The sequence below is a fragment of the Nipponia nippon genome, unplaced genomic scaffold, assembly GCF_047370975.1.
Source record: "Nipponia nippon isolate SJK-2023a ecotype South Korea unplaced genomic scaffold, ASM4737097v1 scaffold_7, whole genome shotgun sequence".
Classification (NCBI taxonomy): domain Eukaryota; kingdom Metazoa; phylum Chordata; class Aves; order Pelecaniformes; family Threskiornithidae; genus Nipponia; species Nipponia nippon.
In genome coordinates, this window is record NW_028262391.1 from 29,268,097 (window position 1) to 29,294,717 (window position 26,621).

Here is a 26,621-nt window from a genome sequence, read left to right on the forward strand (position 1 = left end):
GAAGCCACCTCTCCCCTCACTAAACCAGGGGCCGTGCCTCTCTGCAGTTAGTTAGCAAAGCTGAAACAATGCTGTGGCATTGCTGCAGTTATTAGTGGTGCACTAATTATGCTTGTGTAGCTGGAAAGCTCATGTGCCCCTACCCACCCCCATGGCTGTTTCCCTAGCTAGCCAAAAGCTGGGTCTTGCCAGCAGCAGGGAGGAAGCCACCGCTGGGGTGGGTGGAGGGGCAACACTGCACAGGGAAAGGGCCAAAAAGGGGCTTGGCTGTCCCTTGCATGAAACGGTGGCGGGGTAGGTCTGTGCCTGGGCATGGCATGCTGATGGATGCCACGATGAGGGAATCCCCCATGGCCCCCAGAGCTGTGCTCCTTCCCTCCCACCCATCAGCTGCCAGGGGGACAGTGCCAACAGAGAGGTGGCCCCTGGGGAGGGCAGGCTCTGGTGCCACCCATGTAACACCTCAAAGCACCAAACCACATCACTTGTCATAGCCATGTTTTGGAAAGGAACAGGGAGGAAAATAAGTCCCTTCCCCACCTACAGCACAAGCGATGGCAAAAGAAAAAAAAAGCATCAGTTTTTCTGTGTTTGCTGTCCCCTCACCATCCCCAGCCCCAGGCAGCAAGGCGTGACTTGGCTCGTGGCAGGACCAGCACAGCCCTGGGGCAGACCCGTGCTCACCAGCACTGCAAAGATGGGTCTGACCCAGACTTGCTGTCTGAGGCCCCCCCACGTCCTTCCTGTGAGTAAGGACCACATCACAGGGCAGACAGCATCAGAAGTCTGTAAAGCCGCATGACGAGCGTCCCCCCGCCCAGGGCAGCAGCCGGCAGATGCAGCATTACTCACTCTGTATGCATGTTCTCCTGTCAGTGTGGGAAAGCACAAGCTCATCATCTCCAAAAGGCCATTTACTAATGAGAATCATAGAATCGTTTAGGTTGGAAAAGACCTTTAAGATCATTGAGTCCAAACCGTTAACCTGTCACTGCCAAGTCTACCGCTAAACCGCATCCCTAAGCACCACATCTACCCGTCTTTTAAATACCTCCAGGGATGGGGACTCAACCACTTCCCTGGGCAGCCTGTTTCAGTTCCTGACTATCCTTTCAGTGAGGAAATTTTTCCTAATATCCAATCTAAACCTCCCCTGGCGCAGCTTGAGGCCATTTCCTCTTGTTCTATCGCTTGTTACTTGGGAGAAGAGACTGACCCCTACCTCACCACAACCTCCTTTCAGGTAGTTGTAGAGAACAATGAGGTCTCCCTTGAGCCTCCTTTTCTCCAGGCTACACAACACCAGCTCCCTCAGCTGCTCCTCATGAGACTTGTGCTCTAGACCCTTCACCAGCCTCGTTGCCCTTCTCTGGACACGCTCCAGCACCTCCATGTCCTTCTTGTGGTGAGGGCCCCAAAACTGAACACAGTACTCGAGGTGCGGCCTCACCAGTGCCGAGTACAGGGGGACGATCATTTCCCTAGAGAAGTGAGGCCCAGGGCCTGCACACAACTGTTCATCCAAAGCACAGAAGTTAATAGCCTATTTCTCTCCATAGGATATTCTCAGAGCACATTGTAGGGGCATAAGGAACCCAGCCACAGCTGAAGGGCCAGAGCCCACGAGATGACCTTGCAGATGGAGGGGATGTTGACTGGTACGTGTACAATTTCCCCACCGTCTCATACATGGAGGCTTTCAGCAGGCACAACCACACAGGTACTTCTAAGTGACCAGTGGAGGTATCCCCTAACAGGATTTACACCACCGAAGTGCTTTGCAGTTTGTGTAGAGACAGGGAAGGCATGGGCTGGCTGCGTGTCCAGGTAAGCTGTTCACAGCAGCATCACCCTGCTCCTTTCATCTAATGTCCAAGCCCCCTCTGCTTAAGGGGCATGCACAAGGAGCGCCTGGAAAGCATCCTTACACCACTAGCCCCTCTGCAGGGGTTGTCTTGTTGTTGTTTTTTTTCCCCAAAAAGAAAATATTCCACTTTCATAATCAGCAGACTGCAGGGTCAGCCTCAAAATTGCATCCCCCAAACAGTGAGAAACGAAGCAAAGGGGAAAGGATACTTAAAACATTCAGCTACTGGTCCTAGCATTAATAAACAGCTAAAATCTTCCCAAGTCCTCAGGAATCCAGGGAAGATTAAGTATCTCATGTAAGGACAAAACACAACACGTTGCCTTTGCAATAGTTCTCTCTTTGGAGAATCTCCTCTGATTTTGTGACGGATTAAGCTAATCAGTTTGAAAGCAAAGACTGATGCAGCTGCTGACCTGCAACACAGATAAACCACCTTATCGGCTTTGCCAGGAGAGCAGATCTTCAGGCAAGGAGCAGCACCATGAAGGCTGACAGCACCCACAGAGGGGATGTCCCCAAAAATCACCATCTTTCCGCCAGAGCTGAGGAGAGGAGATTCCTGACTGGTGATGAGGTATCACCTGACTGGGAACTATGCCATTACAGAAACAATCTGACATGGTTATTTATACAAGCATTCAAACATGTGGCTTCCAAACCAGCAATCTTTCCTCTGCAATGGTAAATGAAAGACCCGAAATCCCACTCCAGTTCTGGAGTGTAAACTAAAGGAAAAAAAATGAAAGAAAGGGGGAAACACCATGTTTAAACTAATCTAGCTCAGTCTGACCGTAATAGAGTGAGAATTCACACAAGCTCTTCATTTGGCAGATGCGTGGAGGCAGTACCTGCAGCAGAGGGGCAATAAGGCAGTAACATCTTCAGCAACACCACCGAACCTGGCAGGACACGTGTCCCTAGCCTGGCACATCGGTGCTAGCATTTTATTCCACTTCCACAGCAGTACACTCTAATACTGCATGGAGACGCCCATATTAGCCTTCAACAGATTCCAGTACAGGACAGCCCATGTTCACCAAGCTGCGCACACAGGCTTTGTTTGTCTTACTGAGAAGTCTAATGAGTTACCCCAAAGAGAAATCTTCTACTTTGGTATTACCGGGATTGCGCTTGCTCATCTCGCTGCTGAACGACATCCTGATTGCCCCTTCAGGATTCTGTGACAACCGCTTAGAGGCTTTTGTGCTCTGATACTCAACCTGGCTAGAGTCTTCTTCCTCGCAGATTGTGAGTGAGGCAAAAACCACATTGATATATCAAACTTTTTTTCAATTAAAAAAAAAAAAAAATTACTCTATTTCATTACCAGGTAAAGTTTCATTCCAGTAAGGCTCTTTATATAAGTTACATATTTATTTTAATAAAAAGAAATAAATACTTCTGTTTTCACATTAGATAACTCCTTGGAGACAGAAAAAAAAACAAAAAACAAAACAAAAGACAAACCAACCCCAACTACAGGGGCTTCACTATGGATTTGTTACAAATCAAAAGATGGTAAATGCTTTCTTTCTATGGTCATCACAAATCCAGTTTTAGGAATCAAGTAGATCATAGATATTCCAGAAACAGAAGAAAGCTCTCCTTGAGGAAACAGTAGCTAAGCACATTGTCCTTGGGAAGATAAGTTCAGCTAACACAACTGTTACCACCACCACAGATGAAAGTCCCGTTTGTCCATAACATGGCCGTGTGTGCTGCGAGGTATGAGCATCTATCTCAATGATGGAGGTTCACAGTATTTGTTCTTCACCATTCCCTTGGTGATATCACAGCAATCTTTCTGGCTTGCGCTTACAGTGCATTAGCGAATTTCAAAGAGAGTTACTGTCTCCAAAATCAGGGTGGGGGGGGAACAAACAAAAAACTTAACCGCTACTTCATAGCCTAAGGAGGAAAATTTGTGTGCCTGCTGCGTTTTCAAATAAGGTATTAGAAAAGTAACCAAAATAAGACCTAGTCACCCGAAGGTGATCACAGTGTTACTCTAATAGTGCATATCACAGCAGCTGCTGATGGATTATTTCCCACACCATCTTCTTGCGGAAGTAAGGCATGTGATTCTGAAAAGAAAAGAAAAATCCATTAAATACAAAGTCACAGCAGAAAGAGGCAGAAAATATGCATAAACACCCAGTTAATTCTTTAATATGAAGTTCCTTTTAAGAACTGGCAACACTTGCCATTTGGGTACAACATGGGTTTCACCCACACAGCTCCTAAGAGGGTGACATGACAACCCAACAAAACCAGATTTACTTGACTACACAACAGCTTACAAGCACTTTAATAAAAGACCACTGTGTTGGAAAATAACCAGCGTCTTAACTGGTCAAAGGGTGAAACCCATTTCTCCAAAAGATACAAAGGCCAGATATCACAAACCCACTGGCTGCAGTACCTTGCCCAAGAGGAATCTCACTGATTCAACTAGGAAGCAGATACCAGACGTAAGGATGGAGACTACAGCTCTGCCCTGCTGAGGCCACTTTGAAGTTCCAACCCCAGCAACCACACACCAAAAATGGAAAGAGGTACAAAACATCAGCCCCTGCCCCAGACACAATTAACAGCTGCTGTGTAACTTCCCTGGCTCTTCTATCTGTGTGAAAAAGTCTGGAGCCGTTTATAACCTTTGCTCACCTGTGTAAAGGTTATTGGTTTGTCTCTGGAGATATAGTCTGCGTATTTGCACATAAAAACCCCGCAGTCACTTCCATTCAATTGCTGAGGGATTTCCTAATGAATGCAAAGAAGATGGAGAATTTTCCTCTATCTTAAAAGAAAAGCAACTTCGAAGTAGCACACATTACCCATACCAACAATACACTAACCAGACGCTTGTGAACCCACTTGCATAATCTATTTACCACTCCCAAACACAAGGAATAGACCCAATTAACTGCACATCATTCCTCCCCTCTGTTTCCTTTACTTGGATATTACAATCCAAATTCTTGGCAGGCTTATAAGGGATAACAGCCTTCCTCCCTGCAAGGTGTCTTGAGGTTTGTACAGTGTCGTTTCTTAAATCGAGTCTTTAGATACTGCTTTTACTATTAACTTGTTGAGGAACGTCAGCTCAACCCGTTGCTTTATCACATGCCAGGAATTGTGCTCCAAATAAGAAGCCTACATTCTCTGACAACAGCTAAACAGATTTTAAAATTTGACTTGTGAAAGAGGGGCAAAGCCAGATTCACCTTATTGTGGCAGAGTAATTAAAAAAAAGAAAGTATTCAGCCAGCAAGGAGAGGCACTGCTCAAAGCTTTCATCCCAGCATGGTTTCCTGGTCCACTTGCAGCCTGATGTGGTACTGTAAGAACACGAGATGCTTACGGCCGTTCTCTAAAGGCTTGCACTTATTAGAAAGTGTTAAGACCTTCGTGACGAGGAGTTATAGTTCCCATTTCAAATCCAAGTAATGCTCACATACATGTGACTCCATGCTGTGAAGAGTCCACTCCGAATAAGTCAACTCCAGATTTCTTTTTTCCCGGCTTTCTTCTTGCAGATATCGGCTGTTCAAAACAAAACAAAAATCACTCTTCATCTCTATGAATTTAGGACAACAAAAGAAGAGCTGCTGAAAGACCACAGAAAGATGAATGGCAGGACAGTAAAATGTCAGAGGATCCTCACAGCAGCTGATTTAAGGCGTTTGGAGGAGAAATCCAAATCTTAAATTTACAAACACAGTGAGAGGCTGCAAGCTAATGGTCAGGAAGGAGACCAACTGGTCAGGAATGAGACCAACGATTCCAACAGAGACTTCCACAAAAGCATAAGCTCATTGCTTAGCAGAAGTCAAAAAATCCCAAATCACATGTTATCAGAGGAGGAACAGAAAAACCAAGCAAGGAACCATAATGCCATAATTCCACCGTGTGCCTTAATCCCAGATACTGGGTGCACCTCCAGAAGAACAAATACAAAAGCTTTTGGACTAATACCTCTGGCTGAGGAAGTTCCCAGGCCACCAGCTGCTGGAAGCATACTCTTGAGGAAAAAATTATTCGATGCAGACCTGTTCTTATACCCTTTCCCAGGCATCGACTGTTAACTGTTCAGGAGAGCACTGGACTAAAACAACACTTGCTTTGTCTCTGTGGGGTTGCTCTCCTGCTCTTGATCTACAAAACTGTCAGGTTAAGGGTTTTTACCACTTCTGCATCAGTGGCAAAGACATCTAAGGATGCTGGCTTGCACAACATGAAAAACTGTACCCATTATGTTTGAGATGTATGCCATGCCAGCTGATACATCTGGAAAAGCTTGATAGAAGACACAAATAACATAAATATTACACAGTAAGGACATGAGGGTAGCCTGCTGGGGTAAGCTGGAGGGAAATATGGTAGCTTTGTTTAAAACACTGAGAAGAACAGAAGAGGTATAGACAAACTGAGAAGGAGCATGGTACTTAGCTCACTACAGCAAAAAGGATGAACATTACAAGTGTGTGTGGGGGGAAGGTTTCAATAAAAGAGCTAAGCAATAAAGAGTAAAAGTGTATGTGCAGCTGATCACAAATAGGAGTGTATATATCCTAGGACACCAACATTACTGAGTTGCAATCTGAAAGTTCTTAAAGAAGGGGGAGTTAAAAATCTCTTGGAAGACTGTAATCCTTTTACAGTCAGGCTGGTATTTTGAAACACTTCCCCAAAATTCTTCCCTCTTGTCAAGAGTGCAGTTTGACTGATTACTAACAAAGTCAGTACATGTGTGCCACGGGGCTATCACGTATTTGACAGTGATGCTTTGTCTGTGCATATAGCGGGAAGGTGGCAGAATCCAGGCATCCAAGACCCTGGGTGGAGGGGACAATGTGAGACTAGATAAGTAGCCAATGTCATACAACTCACAGCATGCAAATCAAAGATTTCTGTTTTGCATCTAAAAGAAATGTGAAAACTTGCAGTCGTGTTACAGGGAGAAAATACAAAAACCTTCTCATAATTCACAACATAAAAGCATTGACTGAGCAGTTACTTACAACAAAGTTTCACAAATCTTGTCCCCTTTTTGTCCCATTGAGTCAAAGTATTTGATGGTCATCTTTCTGACATCTATGACCTGTTATTAAAAGGTGACTGTTAGACAAAGCACAACCTTGTGCTGCACACACCACAAAACCCAAATGACTTTTCTTGCTGTTTTTTTTCTCCCCATCCAACTCTAAGTAAAAAGCCAGTTTGACTCACCACTAGTGCCCAGTGCACTCTCAAGTGAATGGGCACTAAGATGAGGTCCTGCTTGAAGAGATCCACACCTCTGGTCCATCTTCTTACTGCTTTGTACCCCCCAGAAATTAGTTTGGGATAAAAGAAAGTACTAAAAGCATGGACTGTTGGATATCCTTCCTTCTTATTTCTTTCCATCAGAAGACTCATGTAGAAATTAATGACCTGTACCATAAAGAGTAAACTTGAGATGTAAAATAAGACACTAGCTTACCAAATGAAAAATACAGCAACATGTCTTTGCTGGCCACCCTTAAGTACGCAGCTGAGAGAACTCCAGCCTCAGCTGTCAGCTTCTGTTCTGAGAATTTTTCACTTGGTTACTTCTGCAGTTTGATAAAAACACCTGCCACCAACTCCAATAACCTAGACTAACTCCTGGAAGCTGCATAATACAAGAAGTAAAGGAACTTCCAGAAACATTAGACCCTTAAGTACCTAAAATAAGAACTGTACAGGTATTTCTAGGCTCTGCAGTGGAGGTCATCAAATAACTTTGAAAAGACTTCTGTATACAGTGAAGGGGTATTTTTAAATAAACGCTGAATTAGAATATCACTGTGCTGCAGCTAGTTTTACCTCATCATTCAGCCAGCAAAGGTTCCTTAGCGTGTGGATGTCCTCACGAGTGACCTTTAGTTTGAAGGCACTGCTCATGATCTCATCTGGCTCACCTTTCCCAAATGCTGCAATGACCTCTCTCTCCATAGCCTGAAATGAACAATTAAATGGGGAAGGACTTGTGAAACAAGAGTATTGAGCATGCTAAACTGTGGGCAGCTTTCAACTGAAACAAGGCCTGTAAATTAAGCTCAGGTGACAGAGCAACTGGCTTTGCCAGTTTTTTGCTAAGTTAGCAATAGCACTTTTTTGTTTGTTTGTTTCAGCATACTAACTTTGAACTTTAGAGCTCAGGTTTGCTTCAATTTGTTTTCACAAAGGAAGCTGATATAAAACACGTGGACTAGCAAACACACTAAAGCAGCTGAAAAATAAATACAAGTACAGCAAACACCTTTCTCAATGTGATGCTGCAGCCCTCGCAATACCGAGGTTTAAGCCAAGCACAGTAGGCATTCTCCATACCAAGGCAGCTAAGTCAGGAGCCCGAAAGAATTTCAAGGCAGGGGACTTCAAAGGGAACTGAAGTAACAGCAAAGGAGGAAACTGTGGCAGCTACACTGGAGTCAGGCAATCAGGAGTCCAGGTCATGCATGCAACTGGTTGTAATATGGATGTTTCCATCTAAGTCTGCTTAAGGAATGCAAATAAACCACTAGGTCTGTTAATATAAAATACTCTGATCTGCAATAGCGTCTCCTTCTTGGTTGAATCTGGGCTAGCAAACTAAGAAAAAGACCTGTTTTTCCTTGTACTGAGCATCACTCTGCAGACTTTGTAAACTCTGGATTTGCTAGCCCTTTCCAAGTCAATCCTCAATGGGCAAAACCGGAGGTGCTCAATTAGATCAGCATGACTGCAACTCTGAAGAATAAAAGCAGCCAAAATTCATACAAGTAGGGGAACTTGAACTCCCACTCCCCGTTGAATAGTGTAACTAAGTTAACTCCTGTGACCACTGTTACACGCAGCGCAACCATGCCCAGAGCACATACGTGACTGCGAGATCCTGAGGACGTATGCAAGATGCTCAGGTCCCCCACAAGCAATGCAACCATGGATCAGCAAAAGCTTATTTTTAAGGTTCTATCACCATGGTAGGACAGGTTAAGAGGCAGAGCCAATATAACTGTATGAATCAGGTTAACGCTGCTCTGGGATACTGCTGTTAAACCTGAACTAATTTTTGTCCTGGTAGCAGAAGCCCCACAAACCCTTAGGTTAGCCCAACTGAAGGACTATGTGCAGCATATTAATTCCTTAAAACCAGCTTTATTGCTGACCCTTGCATTGTGAAGTCACACCTGCAGACAATTGGTAACAGGTTAAATGCAAGTTCTTAAGATTTCAAAAAGCCTTAAGAACCACCTAAAATAAATGGACTTCCTTGCAGCTGTTTCATAGCCTTCTGTTTTGTCTAACAGACTGTCAGCTATGGTACCTCTGTGAGCGGAGAAAAGTGTTCTACTGTTTTTTCTGAGCTTGGGAATTTCTTTTCTTCCACATCAAGGGCAGATGACTTTCTGGACAGAACAGGTGCCAGATGTAATTGGAATAACACCTCTTCTGAGATTTCAGCTCCATACTGTCTCTGTTAGACAAAAGGATATTAAGCTAGCAAGCAAGCACAGATTTGTTTGCTACAAGATACTGCAAAAAATCTTGCTCATGTATAAAACTGGAAGGGTTTTTGTACACACCCCCAACCTGCAAACCCAAAAGTTACTTTTTATTGATGACTGCATTCCAACTGTGCACCCATGTAATGCTGCACGCAAAACTAAATGGAGGCAAGAGAGGCAGAAAGTTAGCTTGGCTTGGACTAGCATTAAGAACCCCAGCAAAGCCTCCACATGTAAGTATCAAGTTGAGATTAATATTTCTGATTTCCATGATTAAAATTTTATTTTTGATCTCAATCCTGACCAGAGGTGAAAGTCAAGAGAGATGTACTTTCTATCTCACAAAACAAGAGAAGACTAAAGATACCGCAGTCCAGCTTTGCAGGTTAACCAAGTCTGTGCACTAAAGATTTTGAAGCTATAGCCAACACATTAAAGGGGAAGAATAAAAATAGTATAGTGTAGTGTGCTCATAATAGTCCAGAAACAAAATTAATGGCTGTGGGAAACCCTTTGTGATAGCGCTTCTCATCAAATAATGCCCCACTTTCCCTGGGAAAAAACAACCGGGACACATATATTGTTGAGTAAGTAATGTATTTAAGTGAAGAGGGGAAAAACTTCTGATCACAAATAGCTATATTTTCCTAAAAAGTGAAATAATGAGTAACACAAGCTTACCCCTGCAATGGCTTGTTTCACTGGTCTTCCCTGTCCATGAGAGTTTTCTGCTGGTGTGTAGTACCTGCGAGGAGAGGGAGAGAGAGGAAGAGGGAGAGGGGTGAGCTGTGTATCCGTACCGTCCCATGTAATTCTCAAGAATTCACCTTCTGGATAAGAAATGCTTTTTCAAGGCTGATTCTGACTAGAGGCTCAGTTGCACACATGAACATGTGACAACATTGTCTCAGCTTCCAGCACCATTCTTTCGTAGCAGCAAGACTGGGATAGAATGAAGAGTGGGGAGCTTTGCAAACTTTCTTCCATCTACATGTGCAAGACTCCTTTTGTTTCTCTTGATCAGTTTCATTATTTGAAAAACAGGGAAGCAACCAGCACTTCCTCTATCAAGTGCTTTGTGATCTACCAGTGATAAATACTGCATGCTAGGTGTTATACTGCAAGGTATAACATGAACATCTGCAACTATACTTGCATCCAAATATAGTTAGCTTACGGAAACTAAGACCAACACATTGAATTAAAAATGGGACAGCTACAGGATGTTTACTTGCCTTCTACAGCCTAGTCAAGAGAGTGACTATCCCCATTTGGAGGGGATTATCATTAAAACCACGCAGACTCTGAAGAGCAAACAAATGCACAGACATGAAAGTTGTCCATATATATGTCCCTTCTTCAAAAACAAGAATTTACATTGTCACCAAAAATCCCCTTTTTCAGGAGGCAGACCTACAACAGACTCTCATGGTATCCTACACTCATTGTGCTTTAAAGGCACAATGGTAAGAGTAGGTATCACAAGCCTTGTCAAATGACTTCAGTTAGTAGCTAATTCTGCAACAAAAGGCAAGAAAATGTTCCTTTTATTTGAACCCATCATACTCCATCAGTTATTTTATTTCCTTCTCTCCCCTCAAGCTTAGAGGAACCAGTGACAAAGTAAGCATAGAAACAGTGCTGCCCAGCTAAATATAGCACTAGTGTTTAAAGTGGGGAGAAGAATAGGGACAGAATTAGCTAAAAAACAGGACTGCCACAACTGAATCTCTCTCTGTTCCCATCTACGCTTTCTCCTCTCTCATTTAAGGACAGGTCACTGCAGAAAGATGCGTGCATCAGACTGCAATACAAAAATCTCTCCCTATAGCTGCACTTAACTGCAACCAAAACCCCATTGCCCTCAACAACACAAAGCCACCTGAACTCATAGTCCTGCCAGCTCAGAGAGCCAATACAAACAAGTCCACCAGCCTCCCAAACAGGCAGACAATCCAACTGCATGCTTCCTTTTTGGTCTTGTATTCAAACCCAAGGCATCCTGTAAGTCACAAAAACTGTCTCTGTCCCACCAGGCTTTACAAGCTCTCTAATCCATATGCTTAGGATTCTAGTTTCAAAGTGAAAGAAATGAAATGTCAGCTCATTAAAGGTTTGACAGAAAGACACTCACAAGCAAAAATGGATTCTGCAAATCCAAGGACAACTTGGTACGGCCACCACTCTCACCCTCACTGGCTTTCTTCCCACAGCAAAGGACCCAGCAAACACCACACCAGCACAACCCTGTTTGTCACGCAAGCACGGCTCTAGCATGGGAGCTGTGTCTGAGATGCAACTGGCTTGTGAGCAATCCCAGAGCCACAAGCTAGCTACTCCTCTTCCACAGCACTGAGACGGTAAGTATGATTTGTCTTCTTCTGGACACTACCGGAGGCTGAAAGAGACATGCACACAGACCCAAAAGAAACAAGAACCATGACTGAAAGAGACTCTACCTGATCATATCACTTCTCTGAGACCACTGTGGGCTGCAAACATCTGCACATTTGATACCTGCACAGAAAAGCAATAATATGAAAACAAGAAGTCAACTTTCAATTATCATCAGATGTACGTAGCTCTCGGTTTCTGGGTAATAAATAAAAAAAAAAACAAAACAAAACAACTTTTAATGACAACTGTATGGTTAGGAAGTTCGAACTCTGGCAAACAGTTTGAACTTTGAATATCATGTGTGAGTGTGTGAGAGCTGAAGCAGGGCATTTATTAAGTTTTAAATCCTACATTGCACACTTGACTAAACGAGTGATTTTTGCAAAACCAGATGCTCCTCCAGGCTCAGAAGAATAGCTTGTCATTTTCCATGACAAAACAAGCTTTCCCCAAATTCTAGCACCTGCTCCGAAATAACTTCAAAACCCATATGATTGCATAATAAAGTCACAGATATGTAAAAAGAAGCATTGATGAAAAATTATTTAAGTAATGAACAGGGGAAAGAAAAAAAGACTGGGACAATATTAAATGTGTACACATGAACACATGGTGGTGTAACGCACTGCTGATACAAAAGAAAATAGCTTGTCAGCAAACCAGTTTAACTAGCCCGCTCTGCAGAAGACAACTAAGGTCACCTTCAGTACTTACATATCTTCAACTCACTAAAGATGATCGACAAAAGAAGCTAACTTGATATCAACAGTGGTACTGTGCAGTTAGCTTACTTGGTTTCGAAGCTCTGATATCATAGAAATATAGTCATATATAGCATTAAAAAGGGATTAAAGAGTAACACATAACCGCAACTCTGAGTTAAGTAACAGGCATCTAAGGGTGCACAATAATGTATCACGCTCCACTACTACAAACGGCCAGATACTACCAAGTTCTCCTGTATAGTGCAGAGTTACATCCGCAGCTACAAACATCACCGGTACAGTAATGTCTCTCAAGTAATTTTAAACAAACTTTTTCACTTCAACAAAAACCTTACAAAGCCATTTTAGCCAATACCTAGCTATGGGTTGGGAGTGTGGGTGTTCCCCCCTCTTTTTTTTTTTTTTTCCCCCTTTCTTTCCAGAGACAGGTCATTTCGTTCTAAGGGCTGACATAAGCTATACTAGTACAAACATGCTGGCTGATTTAGATTTCCTTATAAATAGACACAGATTAATGATACACTAGCACTGACAAATCTTTTTAGCATAATCTATACCTTGGAGACTTAAGGAAATGCCCTATTTTGATTTGAAGTCTTACCTACAAAGTGGAACAGATATGAATCATGGGGATACTCACTGGTCCTTAGTGTCATACATGGATAGACATCTCCTCCATATTTTTGTTCTTCCAGGTGACTCACAGTCATCACTGGTTCCTTGGAGTAGGCTTGAACACTTTGGTGCAGCAAAAAATAACAGAGAAGAACCACAATTTTTATACGTATGGCATTTGTTATCAGTGCATACCGATTCACTAGAAAAGATACAGTTTATTCGTACACAACTATCTACGTTAGAGTTGGAAGCCATAGTTAAAGCAATAGAAATATGTAAACTAAAATTAGGCTGTTTAATCCCTTGACAGAAACATCCTCTCTCCTGCACTTGTTTCATGACAGAACGCAAAGGACATTTCCATGAGGAGGCAGTTTACATTCAGAAGCTTGGCTACTTTCAACTTGGGCACACTGAAGATACAGGAGTCAAGTTTTCTGTCTCCAGAATTTCAAGAGACTAATCAGTCATGAAATTTGATTCCTTTGCCTTTTCACCAGCACTATCAGTGGCTTTTTTATTTTTTCTTTAAAAAGAAAAAGTATTCTTTGCACATCCTACAAATATCTGGATTAATCTCAGAAGACCATTTTTTTAATGGGACAAGACAGCATTCATTACAGCCATCCTTGACCAATTCTTTTCAAGCTATTTATTAAAGGTTATGCTGACACTGAGAATATAATGTCCACAACATACATACTTTTGGGACATTTTACTTCAGACCTGCTCTACTCTGACCTCAGGGACTACATGCTCATTAGCAGCTGGAGTGCATTAGACACATTCCACAGAAACACTCTCTGGTTTAGCTTCATCTGAAAGGAATCTGTTTCACGTGCTCCAGGTCTACTCTGAGATATGAGCCAAACCACAGTAATCAATGACTGGAAGATTAGATGCTGAAAGCAGAGTCTTGACCCACCCTAAAATGCTATTGCCAGTGCACCTAAAATTACATGAGATACTGTTTTCCATATCGTTTTTGTGCACCAGAATGTTTAAACATGACACGCTGTTCCAAAGTCATGTGTTTACATGTTTTCTAGCTGTGAACCACCAAGTGGAGATTGGGATTTTTCTAAGCCTTGGTAACAACCCATGTTTCACTGCATTTAAGGGAAACTGCAATAGAGAGTGGCATTTTCTACTACCTTACTGTGTAGAAAGGCATGCTGGAATTTCAGCACCATCTTGGCATCAGTATTTTACAAGAATTAGGTCCTTTCTGCACAGCTTTGAAGTGTAATTATTCCACTAAGATAATGGCTTCTATTATTTTTGTGTTTTTTACTTGTGTAGTTAACTTCATGCAATCTCTTTGACACAGTTATATCAAATATATTCATCACTGGTAGCACATGAATCAGAATTACTCACAAATTCCCCTTTGCAGGGTGCTTTAGGAACTGGAATTCTACACACAAGTGGGATTTTGTCAACTTAGTGTACTGTAAAGAGAAAACTTCCTATAACTTGTGCAAGAAGGACTGGGGGAGGTGAAAGGGAACAGAGAAAATTCTGGCATTCCCTGTGTTTACCTTAAGTTTCACATTCTCAGATAAACCAGGATTCCTGACCAACGAAAACCCCATCAATTGCAAACAAGAGGAAGATAAATTCTTTTTAATGGTGCTACAGAATAACCAGTGCTGTGGATTTTTATATTAGAAGTTACACTGCCAGCACTAGAACTAGATACTACCTTTCTTAACACAGAGAGACAAGAAAGGAGTATTAGAAACACATCCATATCAACAAAGGAATCTTCACCTTTAGAATACATATTCTGAGACTATTCATGCTTCATTGCAGGGACCTGAAGGGGGGTGTCAGTATTTTAATAATTAGTTTGCCCCAACACCTGCCCTGGGACACTGTGCAGAACCCTGAGAGTAGGAAAGCTTAATTCCCCTCCACTTCCATGTACAACAGCTACAACGTTACAACCAAAAAGTTAATGGTTATTTTTCCTATAATTACTTGTGGAAGCTTGTCGGCTGTGGATTAGGGCGGCTTCTAGGATATTTTTCCTTTACTAATTCCAAGAGCTGTTTGTATTTCTCCTTTTCTCCTCGCTGAACATCCTATCAGAATGGAGGGAAAAAATCAAACAGATTAGAACCACTGCATGTGAAGCAAATGTTTGTAATCTGGATATAGTGCAGATTGCATAGGCTGTTCCCAAAATACTGGTACGTTACTCAAGTTTACTTTAGCAAGAATTCCCACACCTTAATTTTGTGTTAGCCCTGCTCTAAGAACTTGTGTCCCACTATAAACCTCAAAATTACTTTTGCAACTGTTTCCTCAAATGGGGACTTCTTCTCTTCAGCTGTGGTCTGCACCTCTTGCATAATAATTCAGGCTAATATGCACTCCTGTCAATATACATAATGATGGGGTGCTATGAGTCCCCCGGGTATCTTAATCATACTCCACAGCTCGCCATGGCCTGCTTCTCCAGTACTTTGGTGTAAATTCTTCTCCCATGTAAGCTAGGTTTATCAGGAATTTTCCAATAGTTGCTTCAGATATTGGAAGGAAAGGGCAGGGAAAGACCTCTCAAAGTCCTGTAAGGAAGGATTATCAGCAACTGAGTGGGGTTTTTTTGCCTACATTATCCTATTAAAATTGCTATGTAAAGATCACAGTTGAGCTAGGTTAAGAACAAAATAGTGAAACAACTCTGCAACAAATATACACTTAGTGACAAGCAGTACAGCTCCACTTTACAAGTGAAACTGGTTGGAGGGTCCTCCCCCAGTACACCATTTCCATGAAAATGATTTAAAATTCAGTTTTTTGGCAACAAAGCACTGCTCTGTTCCAAGACTTGATGCATGTAAAGGCAAATAAAACGCTATACGCTGATTTTCCAGAAGCATTCCTTCAACTTCATTAACTACACCCACCGTGCTGTTACAAACTGCCTCTTCAGCATTTACATACAGCTTTGTTATAACTGCTAAGTTGTTTCATTTCAAAAGACACCTTTCTCACCCAGCCTACCTCTTCAGCAGTACAAAAAAGCCTCCCCATTTTGCTGACTTCTGAAGTTGTGGATTCTGGCACAGTGCGTTCCTTAATGGGTGGCCTCAGTGTTAAGATGCTGTCTGGAACAGGTCTGATGTGGTGTTTGCCATTCCTGCTTGTGCTAAAAACATCAACAGCAAAAGAAATAGTATCAAGAGACATTCAAATATGCACCTCCTGGTTCAAGCTCCACCACCAACCACTTCTGTAAAGCACGTACACTGATGATGACAGAGAGAGACGCAAAATGTTACGACTTTCAGACAAAGACCTGCTATCTTCAACTGTCTAATGGGAAAGTACAGAGAAGTAAAAGTTAAAATCAGAACAACTGCCTCGAATATACACTGTTGCTTGCCCTGCACGTCACAACTGCACTCAGAGGCACAGGTTATGTCCATGGCAGTCCAAGCCCCAAGTCAATACAGAACACTAAAGAACCATGCAGGTGTGTTATTCATACCATTCAGCCCTCAGCTCTTCTAAAAGCTAGTGCGCTGGCATCAAAGTGTAGCTGCTGCTTTCTTTACAGAATCGTTCTGGCAGAGATCTCTGGAGATCATCTGGTCCAAACCCCTGCTCAAGCAGGGTCACCCACAGCAGGTTTCCCAGGATCGTATCCAGTCGGATTTTCAAACATCTCCAAGGACAGAGACTCCACAACCTCTCTGGGCAACCTGTGACAGTATCTGACCACCCTCAGAGTAAAAAAATGTTTCCTGATGTTCAGATGGAATTTTCTCATTTTCAGTTTGGGCCCATTGCCTCTTGTCCTGTCAGTGGCCACTACTGAGAAGAGTGTGGCTCCCTCCTCTTTATTCCCTCCCTCCCTTCAGATGTTTATACACATTGATGAGATCCCTCTGAGCCTTCTCTTCTTCAGGCTGAAAAGTCCCAGCTCTCTCAGCCTCTCCTTGTATGAAAGATGCTTCACACCCTTAATCATCTTTGTGGCTCTTCGCTGTACTTGCTTCAGTAAGTCCACATCTTCCTTGTGCGGGGAAGCCCAGCACTGCCCACAGCACTCCAGAGGTGGCCTGAGTAGAAAGGAAGGATGACCTCCCTCGACCAGCTGGCAACACTGTTCCTAACACAGGCCAGGGTGCTGTTGGCCTTTGCCATGAGGATGCATCACTGGTTCATGGTCAGCTTGTTGTCCATCAGGACCTCCTTCTCTGCAGAGCTGCTTTCCAGCTGGTCAGCCCCCAGCATATCCTGCTGCATGGAGTTGTTCCTCCCCACATGCAGGGCTTTGCAATTCTGCTTGTTGAACTTCACAAACCCTCTGCCCAGTTCTCCAGCCTGTCCAGGTCCCTCTGGAAGGCAGCACACCCATCGGGTGCAGCAGCTACTCCTCCCAGTTTTGTATCACCTATGAACTTGCTGAGGGTGCACTCTGTCCCATTGTCCAGGTCATTAATGAAGATGTTAATAGTGCTGGCCCCAGAACTGATCCCTGGGGTACACCACTACTGACTGGCCTCCAACTGGACTTTGTAACTTTGTCACCACAGCGCCTCCAAGCTGCGGTACACACAAGACTATCAATCCAATTTTGAGACTGAAAGGCAAACAGTAGCATCAAATCACATCATGACCCATGCCCTCCTTCTTCCAGCTATTTCTGACTCTGACGTAAGTGTATAAACAGTGCCTCAGCACCCCCCAAACAATAATTCAAAACCAACGCAATGTAAAGGCTAGTCCTTTTATCAAATCAGGAACCATTTTATGCCAAACATCACGGAGGTTTTTTTTGAGAGAAGGTTGTTGGGTTTTTTGTTTTTCTTTTTTTCAAAACAAGAACTTATTTTTTCCTGTCAAATTAACTGGTTAGGACCTTTTCACAAGCATTCTTGCTCTCAGCCTCTTCTCAAGTTCAACTCTTCCTCCTACCACATACCTTTAATCTTCATCTAATCACCTGTGTCTATGAAGTATCTGGATTTAAAGAAAAAGTTTAAAATTGGTTGGGGGGGGGGGGGGGAAGTGGCTGGAGACCTCCCTTAGTATAGCAGCCTGGAGGAGTTCCAGAATACCTTGCAAAAATATTGCTATGTGGACACAAACACAAATGTTAGTCAACACAGAGGAAGTTCAAGAATGAAAGTGAAAGACAGCAAACCTTTCAGAGAAGAAGTCAAAGAAAATGGAAGGGTTTTTACCTCAGACATGGAATTGTCTTGTGAGAAAGGGATAGTGTTTCCTTATTCAAGCAAGTACTGGTTCCACAAGGCATTTTATCTACGAGAGAAGAGCATAAGCCATCAGTAAGTATAAAAGGAAACTGAAGAGCTTTATGAGTTTACAGTAAAGAGCTTCACCAAAGATAAATTATTTTCATTTTCTCTCTTACATCATAACATTATTTGTGTTACGTTACTTTAGGATATTTTCAGATTTTCATATTGACAACTACAGAAAGTTGTGTACACAAGGTATTGCCAGCCTAAACCTGAAATAAAAAAGGGTTATCAGGATCTACTACCTAAAATTAGTTTTTAAAACAATTTACTTCTGGCAAGCTGACAGTGGACTTATCAGAATGGAAGGACTGCATCCAGGGCAGCTCTTGTACTGAGATGACAAGATAAATACCTGGCCCCAAACCAGAAGCAATGCAACGATGCAGGGAAGAAACAGAGTTCACTCTCAAGTATTCCTACATGCTACCTAAATATTGTGCCTGCAATAATCTGTACGTAAGCCTAGGGGTAGAGTTGTACAGTACACAAGGCAGGGGGAAAAATAAACAAGTTAATAACTTGATGTCAGCCTTACCAATTTGTAGCATTTCTATTTCTAGCGCAGAACCTGTTGGTCTGTTAGATGAAGGGTCAGAAGAAGTGGACCGAGTCTTAAATAAAAACAAAAAAAGTACCAACATGAGTATAACCTGAATGTGAACCAAAGCAAACATAAACTTCCTGCAATTCAGACAGCTCTATTATAACCTGGGGACCATGACTTGCTGGTTCAGACTGTAGCAAAATGCAAATCTTTGCAGGATCTCCGACAAGTACATTTTAATTTTTTAATACGGGCTCTCATACATGTAGTGATTAAAACAATACAAGCTTATTGCTGAGTTCTTCTCAGTCAGCTCCTAAACATTCCAAAGTGTGATGGTTTAGCCCTTGAAAAATACATTTTGTACAAATAGGAGTTAATGACTCTCAGGAACAAATAATTAGACCATGACAGTTTCTTATTCCTCTGATCTTATGGGGCAATAAGAAAAATAACACTACAACTTTGAACCAAACTACAGAGTCAAGCAGTTCATGACTCATTTTTACAGAGCCAAAGTCCTACAGGAATGCTCTCCTGGACTGGTGGATAACAAACCTAGCAGAAAGAGGTTTATCCAGAGGAAGTATGCAGTTTTTCTTGTACTGTAATGTATTTTGACTCCTTAACTACAAGCTTGAGAAACAGAGTAACAGTTCACAAACACACTAAAACTATAAAATTGAACAATTGCAAAGTATCTGGAAGACAACAAGCATTTAGCTCCTTCCTTGGCTGCAAGTGCAAGAGCAGAGTACGCAAACTTGAGTAAGGCAAACCCAGCACACAAGAGCTGCCTGCTATAAATGGAAAAGAAGAACCTACTGCTGTACAGGCTCAGAGCAGGCTCAACCTCAACCTGCATTAGGGAGAGCCGCTTCCTCTTTCATCTTGCACAGATCCTACCTACTTTCAAAATCCTTGCTAACCTCTCCTGCAGACTCTGTGACTGGAGCGGCATTGCTGACTGAAGCCTTCTGGCATTCACTTGTTGCCTTGGCTGGCAACTTCACCGCAGCAGGAACTTCTTCAACTTTCTCTTTATGCTCAGAGATGGCGTAATCTAAAAAATAAAGACAGGCCATATAAGAACGTGATTTAAAAGGGGATTAGGATTTCTATTTGCATTAAAGCCCACCTCCTTAATCCCACCTAAAGCTGTGTAACTCATTTCAAGTTACACACCCTTCTGTCAACAGCAGGTGGTGGTGATATTTGTATTAGTTGGCTCACTGCACAGTCCTTCAGAGCTAGAGCTCAAAGACTAACCCGTGAGCCTGCCAGTCAGATCTGCAAAAACACCCTGCTTTTGGGAACACTCCCTGTGTCTGGAGAAGCAGCACAGCGTGCAATTTATCCTCCTCATCCCCTCCACACATGCATGTACTCTTGCAGTTTATTACGTGTCAGTCTTGTCTAGTTGAGAGAAGCTGTTCACTGAGGTCTAGAAACCAAAGGTACCCAAGCCTGTTCTTTTCAGTATTAAAGAAGCAGAGACATGCAACCCCTCAGACAGTATTTCCAAACATCAATAAGCCAGGGCTGTCTAATAAGGGGCTGTGTTAGAGATTAAATCATATTAGACACCAGCATTTGTTTGAAGATAAGAGAATGACTTTTTAGCAGATGAGGGCATAGAAGGTTCTTAGAAGTAGATCTGGCCTACTTACTAAGACATGGGAATTGTTCCTACTAAGAGTTGGTCATGTTGCTAAAAGAAGGAAGGATAGGGGAGCAAGATATCAATTTGACATATTTTTCAATTGTTTTATGCTCTTAAGCCTGAAAATCATAGAATAGAATCATAGAATGTCCTGAGTTGGAAGGGACCCACAAGGATCATCGAGTCCAACTCCTGTCCCTGCATAGGACAACCCCAAAAATCACACCATATGTCTGAGGGCGTTGTCCAATTGCTTCTTGAATGCTGTCAGGCTTGGCGCCGTAACTACCTCCTGGGGGAGCTTGTTCCAATGCTCCACTACCCTTTGGGTGAAGAACCTTTTCCTAATATCCAACCTAAACCACCCCTGCCATATCTTCCTGCCGCTCCCTCGGGTCCTATCATTGGCCGTCAGGGAGAAGAGATCAGCACCTGCCCCTCCTCCTTCCCTCATGAGGAAGCTGTAGACTGTGATGAGGTCTCCCCTCAGTCTCCTCTTCTCCAGGCTGACAGACCAAGGGACTTCAGCCGCTCCTCGTACAGCTTCCCCTCTAAACCCTTCACCATCTTTGTGGCTCTCCTCTGGACACTCTCTAGTAGCTTCATATCCTTTTTGTACTGTGGTGCCCAGAACTGCACACAGCACTCAAGATGAGGCCGCACCAGTGTGGAGTAGAGTGGGACAATCGCCTCCCTCGACCGGCTACCAGTACAGTGCTTGATGCACCCCAGGACACGGCTGGCCCTCTTGCCTGCCAGGGCACACTGCTGGCTCATGTTCATGTGTCAAAAGCACACTAACAGTTCAGCAGCCCCTACCATTAAATCAGGGGCAGCATCGTTCGCCAAGCAGTAACTAGGAAGTTCCACGTCTCCCCGCAGAACTTGTGCTAGGAAATGTCGTACAGCCTACAGAGCATCATTTCTCCCTCTTTACTAGTAAAGATGCAAAAAGGGAAATGTCCATCTCATGTCATGACCAATGCAGCTGTCATCCAGAGGCACCAACATGGCTGCAGGCAGCTGCATAATTTTACCCTTAAACACTTTGCAGAGGGGGTATCAGAAAAAGTCTCACTAAAGAGAGCACTTCTCTGCCCTGCTGTTCTCTGCTATGCCTAGCCTCTGCTGCATCTCCATCCTTCTTTACTCATCCTTCCTCTATCTTGCCAAAATGCACATGCCAAAATTTTCATATTCAGACTAAACTGACTCTTCTGTTTTCAATTCAGCTTTTCACCCCCGCCCAAACCCACTAGCTCACAGAAATACCATTTTTCTCTGCCTGCCATCAGTTTAAAGTTACCTTCCTTCACATCCCAGATTCTAAGTGATTTCTCATAAGACAGATGGGTATTTTCAACCAACAGAGGTAAATTGCAAACACAGATAGGAGGGAGCACACAGCTTTGATTTAAAACACTCTTTCTGCTGATGTGCATGGGCTTACAGTCAGAGAGACCTGGGATATCTCCTGCTGGCAGTAGAAGTATTGTGCCCTGCCACAGTCAACACAGATAACATCATATACAGGGCTAGGCCCTATGATATACCCTCAGGCCACTGGCAACACAGATGGCCACAAGGAAAGAACGGCTTGAAAAGCCACAGTTTCGGTAATAATGCTGAAGTACAAACGCCAGAGTTTCCTAAGGTACGTGAAACCTAAGAAAAATGAGGCATATTAAATATTTCTGTAGTGTGCAATACCTGATTTTTGCTTTTTTGGTTGGGCCCGGTCAGGATCTTCCACAGGTGGCCAAAGGCTGAGGAAAGAAGACACAGAACAGTGTTTTGCAACCACTGGTAAGCTTCTAACAGGCTGACTTCCCTCCACAGGGCCCAAACTTCCAAAGTTAGTTTTCATATCCTGAACGCCTTCCCCCCCCCCAAGAACCCCTGGGATCATCTCAGACACACGCACCCAACTGCCACTGCTGAGCATCTCTCATCAACACCCCCCACCTCTCCCAGTCAATGGACCGCTCACAGAGAGCTAATTATCCCACTAAAGCATATTAGGCCTCTCTTTCTCGTTCTGTTAATGCTTCCTAGTATTGCACGTTTGTTCCTATCACCAAAAAAAATTGCTTAAGTTAATATGTAAAGTTTTCCTCTTTCCTCAGGGAAAGAAGCACACCAGAGATTACCAAGGCATCTAAGTTCGTAAGCCACTACACTGAGTTGCAAAGAAAAGTGTAAGTAGGACAGGAAATAAAAGGTGGTAAAGCAACTCATGCATACACCCACTTAAATAACTTACTGGTAAATCAGTGCTTGTCAACTAGTTCTTGAAATAATTCTTAGCTGCACCCTTTCTTACGAAGCGTAAGTCCAAGTATTACATCAGTTGATAACAATGATAAAATCTATTAAAAATTTTTACTTTGGGAACAGAGCGCAAAGGTTGTTCCCCGTTTTTTTTTTTCCTATGTGCCTCCAAAAATGCCATGACAGATGGCAAGGATTCTTTGAAGAATTCTTTGGTCTTCCTTACACAAAATAATTTCTTTTAAACTGTTATGGTCCCAAACCCTGCTGGTATCATCACTTCTGGACTATCTTCTGTCTGTATCAGGGGCACAAAAAGTAACTGATATCCTTAAGGGCACCTTTCATACAATATAAAGAATATTTGCTACTACTATGCTATTAAAAATCAGCCAGAAAATATTGGGGGGTAGGTGTTAAAGGCGAATACATTCCTATAAAAATGCATTCTTATTCAGCATATTCGATATTTCAGAAGGTAAAACTGAACAAGACGAAACGTTTGTATCCTCCTGCTCAATTTTTAGCAAGAGCTAACTAATTCTGAGTTGCTCTTCAGTGAAAACTTCCCAGCATCAGTCTTCTGCAAGGATAAAGCACAATTTAACCTCCCCAAGGCTACGTTCTGAGATAAGCAGAGTTTAAATACCTGACTGTGGCTACAATAACTTTTTTTGAACAGAAGTGCCTCTTTCTCCAGCTTTAGCAGAGCACCCAACACCTGTGAGAGTGTTGCTTTGTCCTTTTTTACTTTACCAACCACTTGGAGGTTTAGAACTAGTCTGATCACAAGAAAAGATGAATTCTCTCTTGGTAATTCAGAAATAAATTGGGAAATATTTGATGTTCTGAAGTAGGCATGGCCAGGGAACACGGATGGGCAAAAGGCAAGGAAAAAACGAATCTATGCTTAGCTACCTCTGTCTCCAACGGGAATACACAACCCCATGAGACGGTTAAACTGTGTCATCGCAACTCGGGTTTTGCCAAGGGCCTGGGAGAAACAGGTAAGTGCACAGGGTGTTGAGTAATATTTGAAACATGCTGAAAAAATGGGCCAGAAAATAAAAGTAATTTGAGAACGCTCTCTATGTAAAGATGTGTTCATGTCCTCCATGCTCTAGAGAAGACAGCACCTCTTCATGCTCAGCATTTTACTTGCCTCCTTAACAACTACAGAAAAAAAATAAGGTATTAGAAAAACCAAATAACCCCCATATAAGCTCAGGCCCTCTTCTTTTCAAAAACTCCTCCCCCACCAGTGCTGAGGACAGTTCATTAAGATTTATAACTTGAATTTGTAAAAATTTCAAGTTTTCACAGGCTAACCCCCCCCAAAATTGCACACTGCACTTCAGTAGTGCAGTACAAGAGTATCTAATGCTTATTTACTTTCCCCACCTGTTTCACCACCCATGCCCATAATTTTTCATCTTTCTACCATGGGAAAACCTCAACTGGCAGAAATAACAACCACCCTGTGGTTTACATTTCCTTGAAGAGGCTCACACAGGGGAGCTTTGCCATTTTACGGCCTATTTCAGAAAGCAATGTTGGAAAACTTATTTTCAGCAGGACAGCTTCTGAAGCCACCTAACACAGTTTCACTTGAATTTCATCCCAATTGCTTCGCCTGTCACTCCCAGTGATCTCTTCGCAAAACTGGGTCTCCTGGTCAGACCATGACACACCAGCCTGCAGCATCTACAAAGGCACATTCTTCAGTTTGGGATTGTGCTCTGCACAGCAGCTGTGAACAACTACTTGTGCAACAACTGTCTCTTTCCAGAAGATGTTCGCTTTTCCCATTCACTCTGCAACATGAGACACTAAACAGAGGCTCCTGGAGCAACGGTTTCTCCCAGAGGGAGCAACCATACTCCCCAAAACATGGCATGTAATCCATACGTTCCCTCTGTTCAGAGACAGAAGCGACAGGCATGGAGATGGCTTAGCCATCTGTTACTGGGAGGTCTGGGGCACCAGCAATGGTTAACACCTGGAAAGGCATCTCCCTTTCTTCCACTCCACATACGTACCATATCCCCGTGCCATGATTTTCCTCCATCCATTATATCCCTATGTATATATACTGTTCTCTGCTCCTTCAACATATGTACTACTCCAAGTCTCCACCCCTTTTCTTCTTGTCAAACCCCCACTGTGCAGATGGAAAGCGAACGAGGGGGTGGGGTTGCCAACATCGGGAACATCTGGAACCCACAATCATCTCAGCATCACACGTGAACAACCGTGACCGTGGGCACAGGGTGACCCGAGAGCGGCGTGGGCCACCGACAGCCACAGACACCAACAGCCGGGCCAGAAAGAGGGGCGCAGCCTGCTCTGCTTCACCCACTCCCGTGCCAAAGCGGGAAAGGGCGGTGAAGGCACGGATCTGCTGGGAGCCCATCACGAAGCCCTGCCGCCCTGGACTGGGGGTTTCTGGGCGGGCAGAGGGGCCGAGCCCAGCCCAGGGGCGGGCAGCCGGAGCGAGAGGACCCCAGAGCGAGACACCACACTGCACCCGAGCTCACGATACAACAGAGCGACTAACGCCGCTCCCACCCCTCGGCTCAAACGCCTCAGGCCGAGGAAAGGCGGCTGAGGCGCCGGGCGGGCTCCCGCTCCCGGCAAGCAGGCCCTGGGGGTCCCGCAGGCCCCACCCCGGGAGGCCGCGGGGGCTGGTGACGGGGCGAGGCCCTCGGGCGGCCGTGAGGCGGCGGGGCGGCTCGCTGACCTGGGGGGCGGCCTCTTGCGCGGCGGCGGGGCCGGGGAGGGCGCGGGGCGGCGGGCGGCGGCGAGGAGGGCGCCGAGGGCCCCCAGCAGCCATTGGTACATAGGCCCCGGCCGCCCGCGGCGGAAGTGCGCCCATCCCGTGCGACGCCCGCCCCGCCCACCCGGCCGCGCAGGGGCGCCTTCCCATTGACTCCCGCCGCCGGCGCCTCGGGGACCGCCCACCGCTCCAAGCAGCGGGCGGGGGGGGGGGGGGACACGACCGTGCGCGTGCGCTTGCGCGCTACCGCCTTTCCGTTGGCTGCGGGGCCGTTAACGGCCGGACTCGCCCTGCCCGCTGCCGCTCCGGCTCCCCCGCCTCCTGCCCGGCCCTCGGTGCCCTCCCGCATCTGGGCGAGGGGCTTTCCCTCCTAGAAAGCCCGGAGTCGGGCCCTGGCAGGGACCTCAACGCCGAGCGCCCGGCCCTGCTTGCACTTGGGGAGCTGCTGGGCCTTTCCCGGGCGTGCTGGCGCGGAGAGGCCGGTCTCCCCTCAGGGAGAAGCCCCTCTCGCCTTGCACAGGGCAGATAATCCTTTTCGCGTCCCGGGGGACAGAGGCGGGCGAGACCGACCGGCGGTGCGAGCCCCTGCCCGCCTCCTCCTGCTTCCTCTCCTCTCAGGTGCTGAGGAAATGCAAATCCGGGGCTTACCTAGCCCTGCCCCACTTAACCGACCGATGCTTTGCGCAGCTCCTCTTAGCCGCCCTCGCCGCAGCGGCCGGCCGAGCCATGGCTGGAGTGCGACTGGAGGGGCGGCGGGTGGCCCCGGCGTTCTACCATTCTGAGAGAATCCCTGATGTAGGAGCGCCCAACCGCCCGCCTCACCCTCTGCTCCGGAGCCGGCGAACAAGCTGCCCTCCTGGGCTGTCTGCTGGTGGGTTTGGCTGGCTGTTAGAGCAACTGCTCACCCTGCCCCGCTGTTAAGAGGGCATTTATCAACTGTTATCTCGGATGGAAATCAGCAGGG

The 26,621-nt window shown here is 44.6% G+C and overlaps 1 protein-coding gene across 2 annotated transcripts; it reads right to left on the reverse strand.

The window, feature by feature from the left end:
* Positions 1 to 3,211: 3,211 nt before the first annotated feature.
* Positions 3,212 to 25,729, reverse strand: SENP2 (SUMO specific peptidase 2). 2 transcript variants are annotated; one of them, XM_087740708.1, is made up of 17 exons: positions 25,622 to 25,729; positions 22,321 to 22,376; positions 19,877 to 20,010; positions 18,939 to 19,014; positions 18,323 to 18,401; positions 16,134 to 16,278; positions 15,105 to 15,208; positions 13,144 to 13,241; positions 11,841 to 11,898; positions 10,063 to 10,126; positions 9,201 to 9,350; positions 7,718 to 7,849; positions 7,100 to 7,303; positions 6,892 to 6,971; positions 5,329 to 5,413; positions 4,535 to 4,630; positions 3,212 to 3,954 (listed from the first exon to the last, which is right to left on the reverse strand). In XM_087740708.1, the coding sequence occupies exons 1-17, from the start codon at positions 25,720 to 25,722 to the stop codon at positions 3,892 to 3,894; spliced, it is 1,725 nt and encodes a 574-aa protein (XP_087596834.1). In that variant the 5' UTR covers positions 25,723 to 25,729; the 3' UTR covers positions 3,212 to 3,891. The 2 variants fall into 2 exon arrangements, with proteins under 2 accessions (XP_087596834.1, XP_087596835.1); XM_087740709.1 differs by lacking the exon at positions 25,622 to 25,729 and adding an exon at positions 24,921 to 25,599.
* Between the last annotated feature and the right edge of the window lie 892 nt (positions 25,730 to 26,621).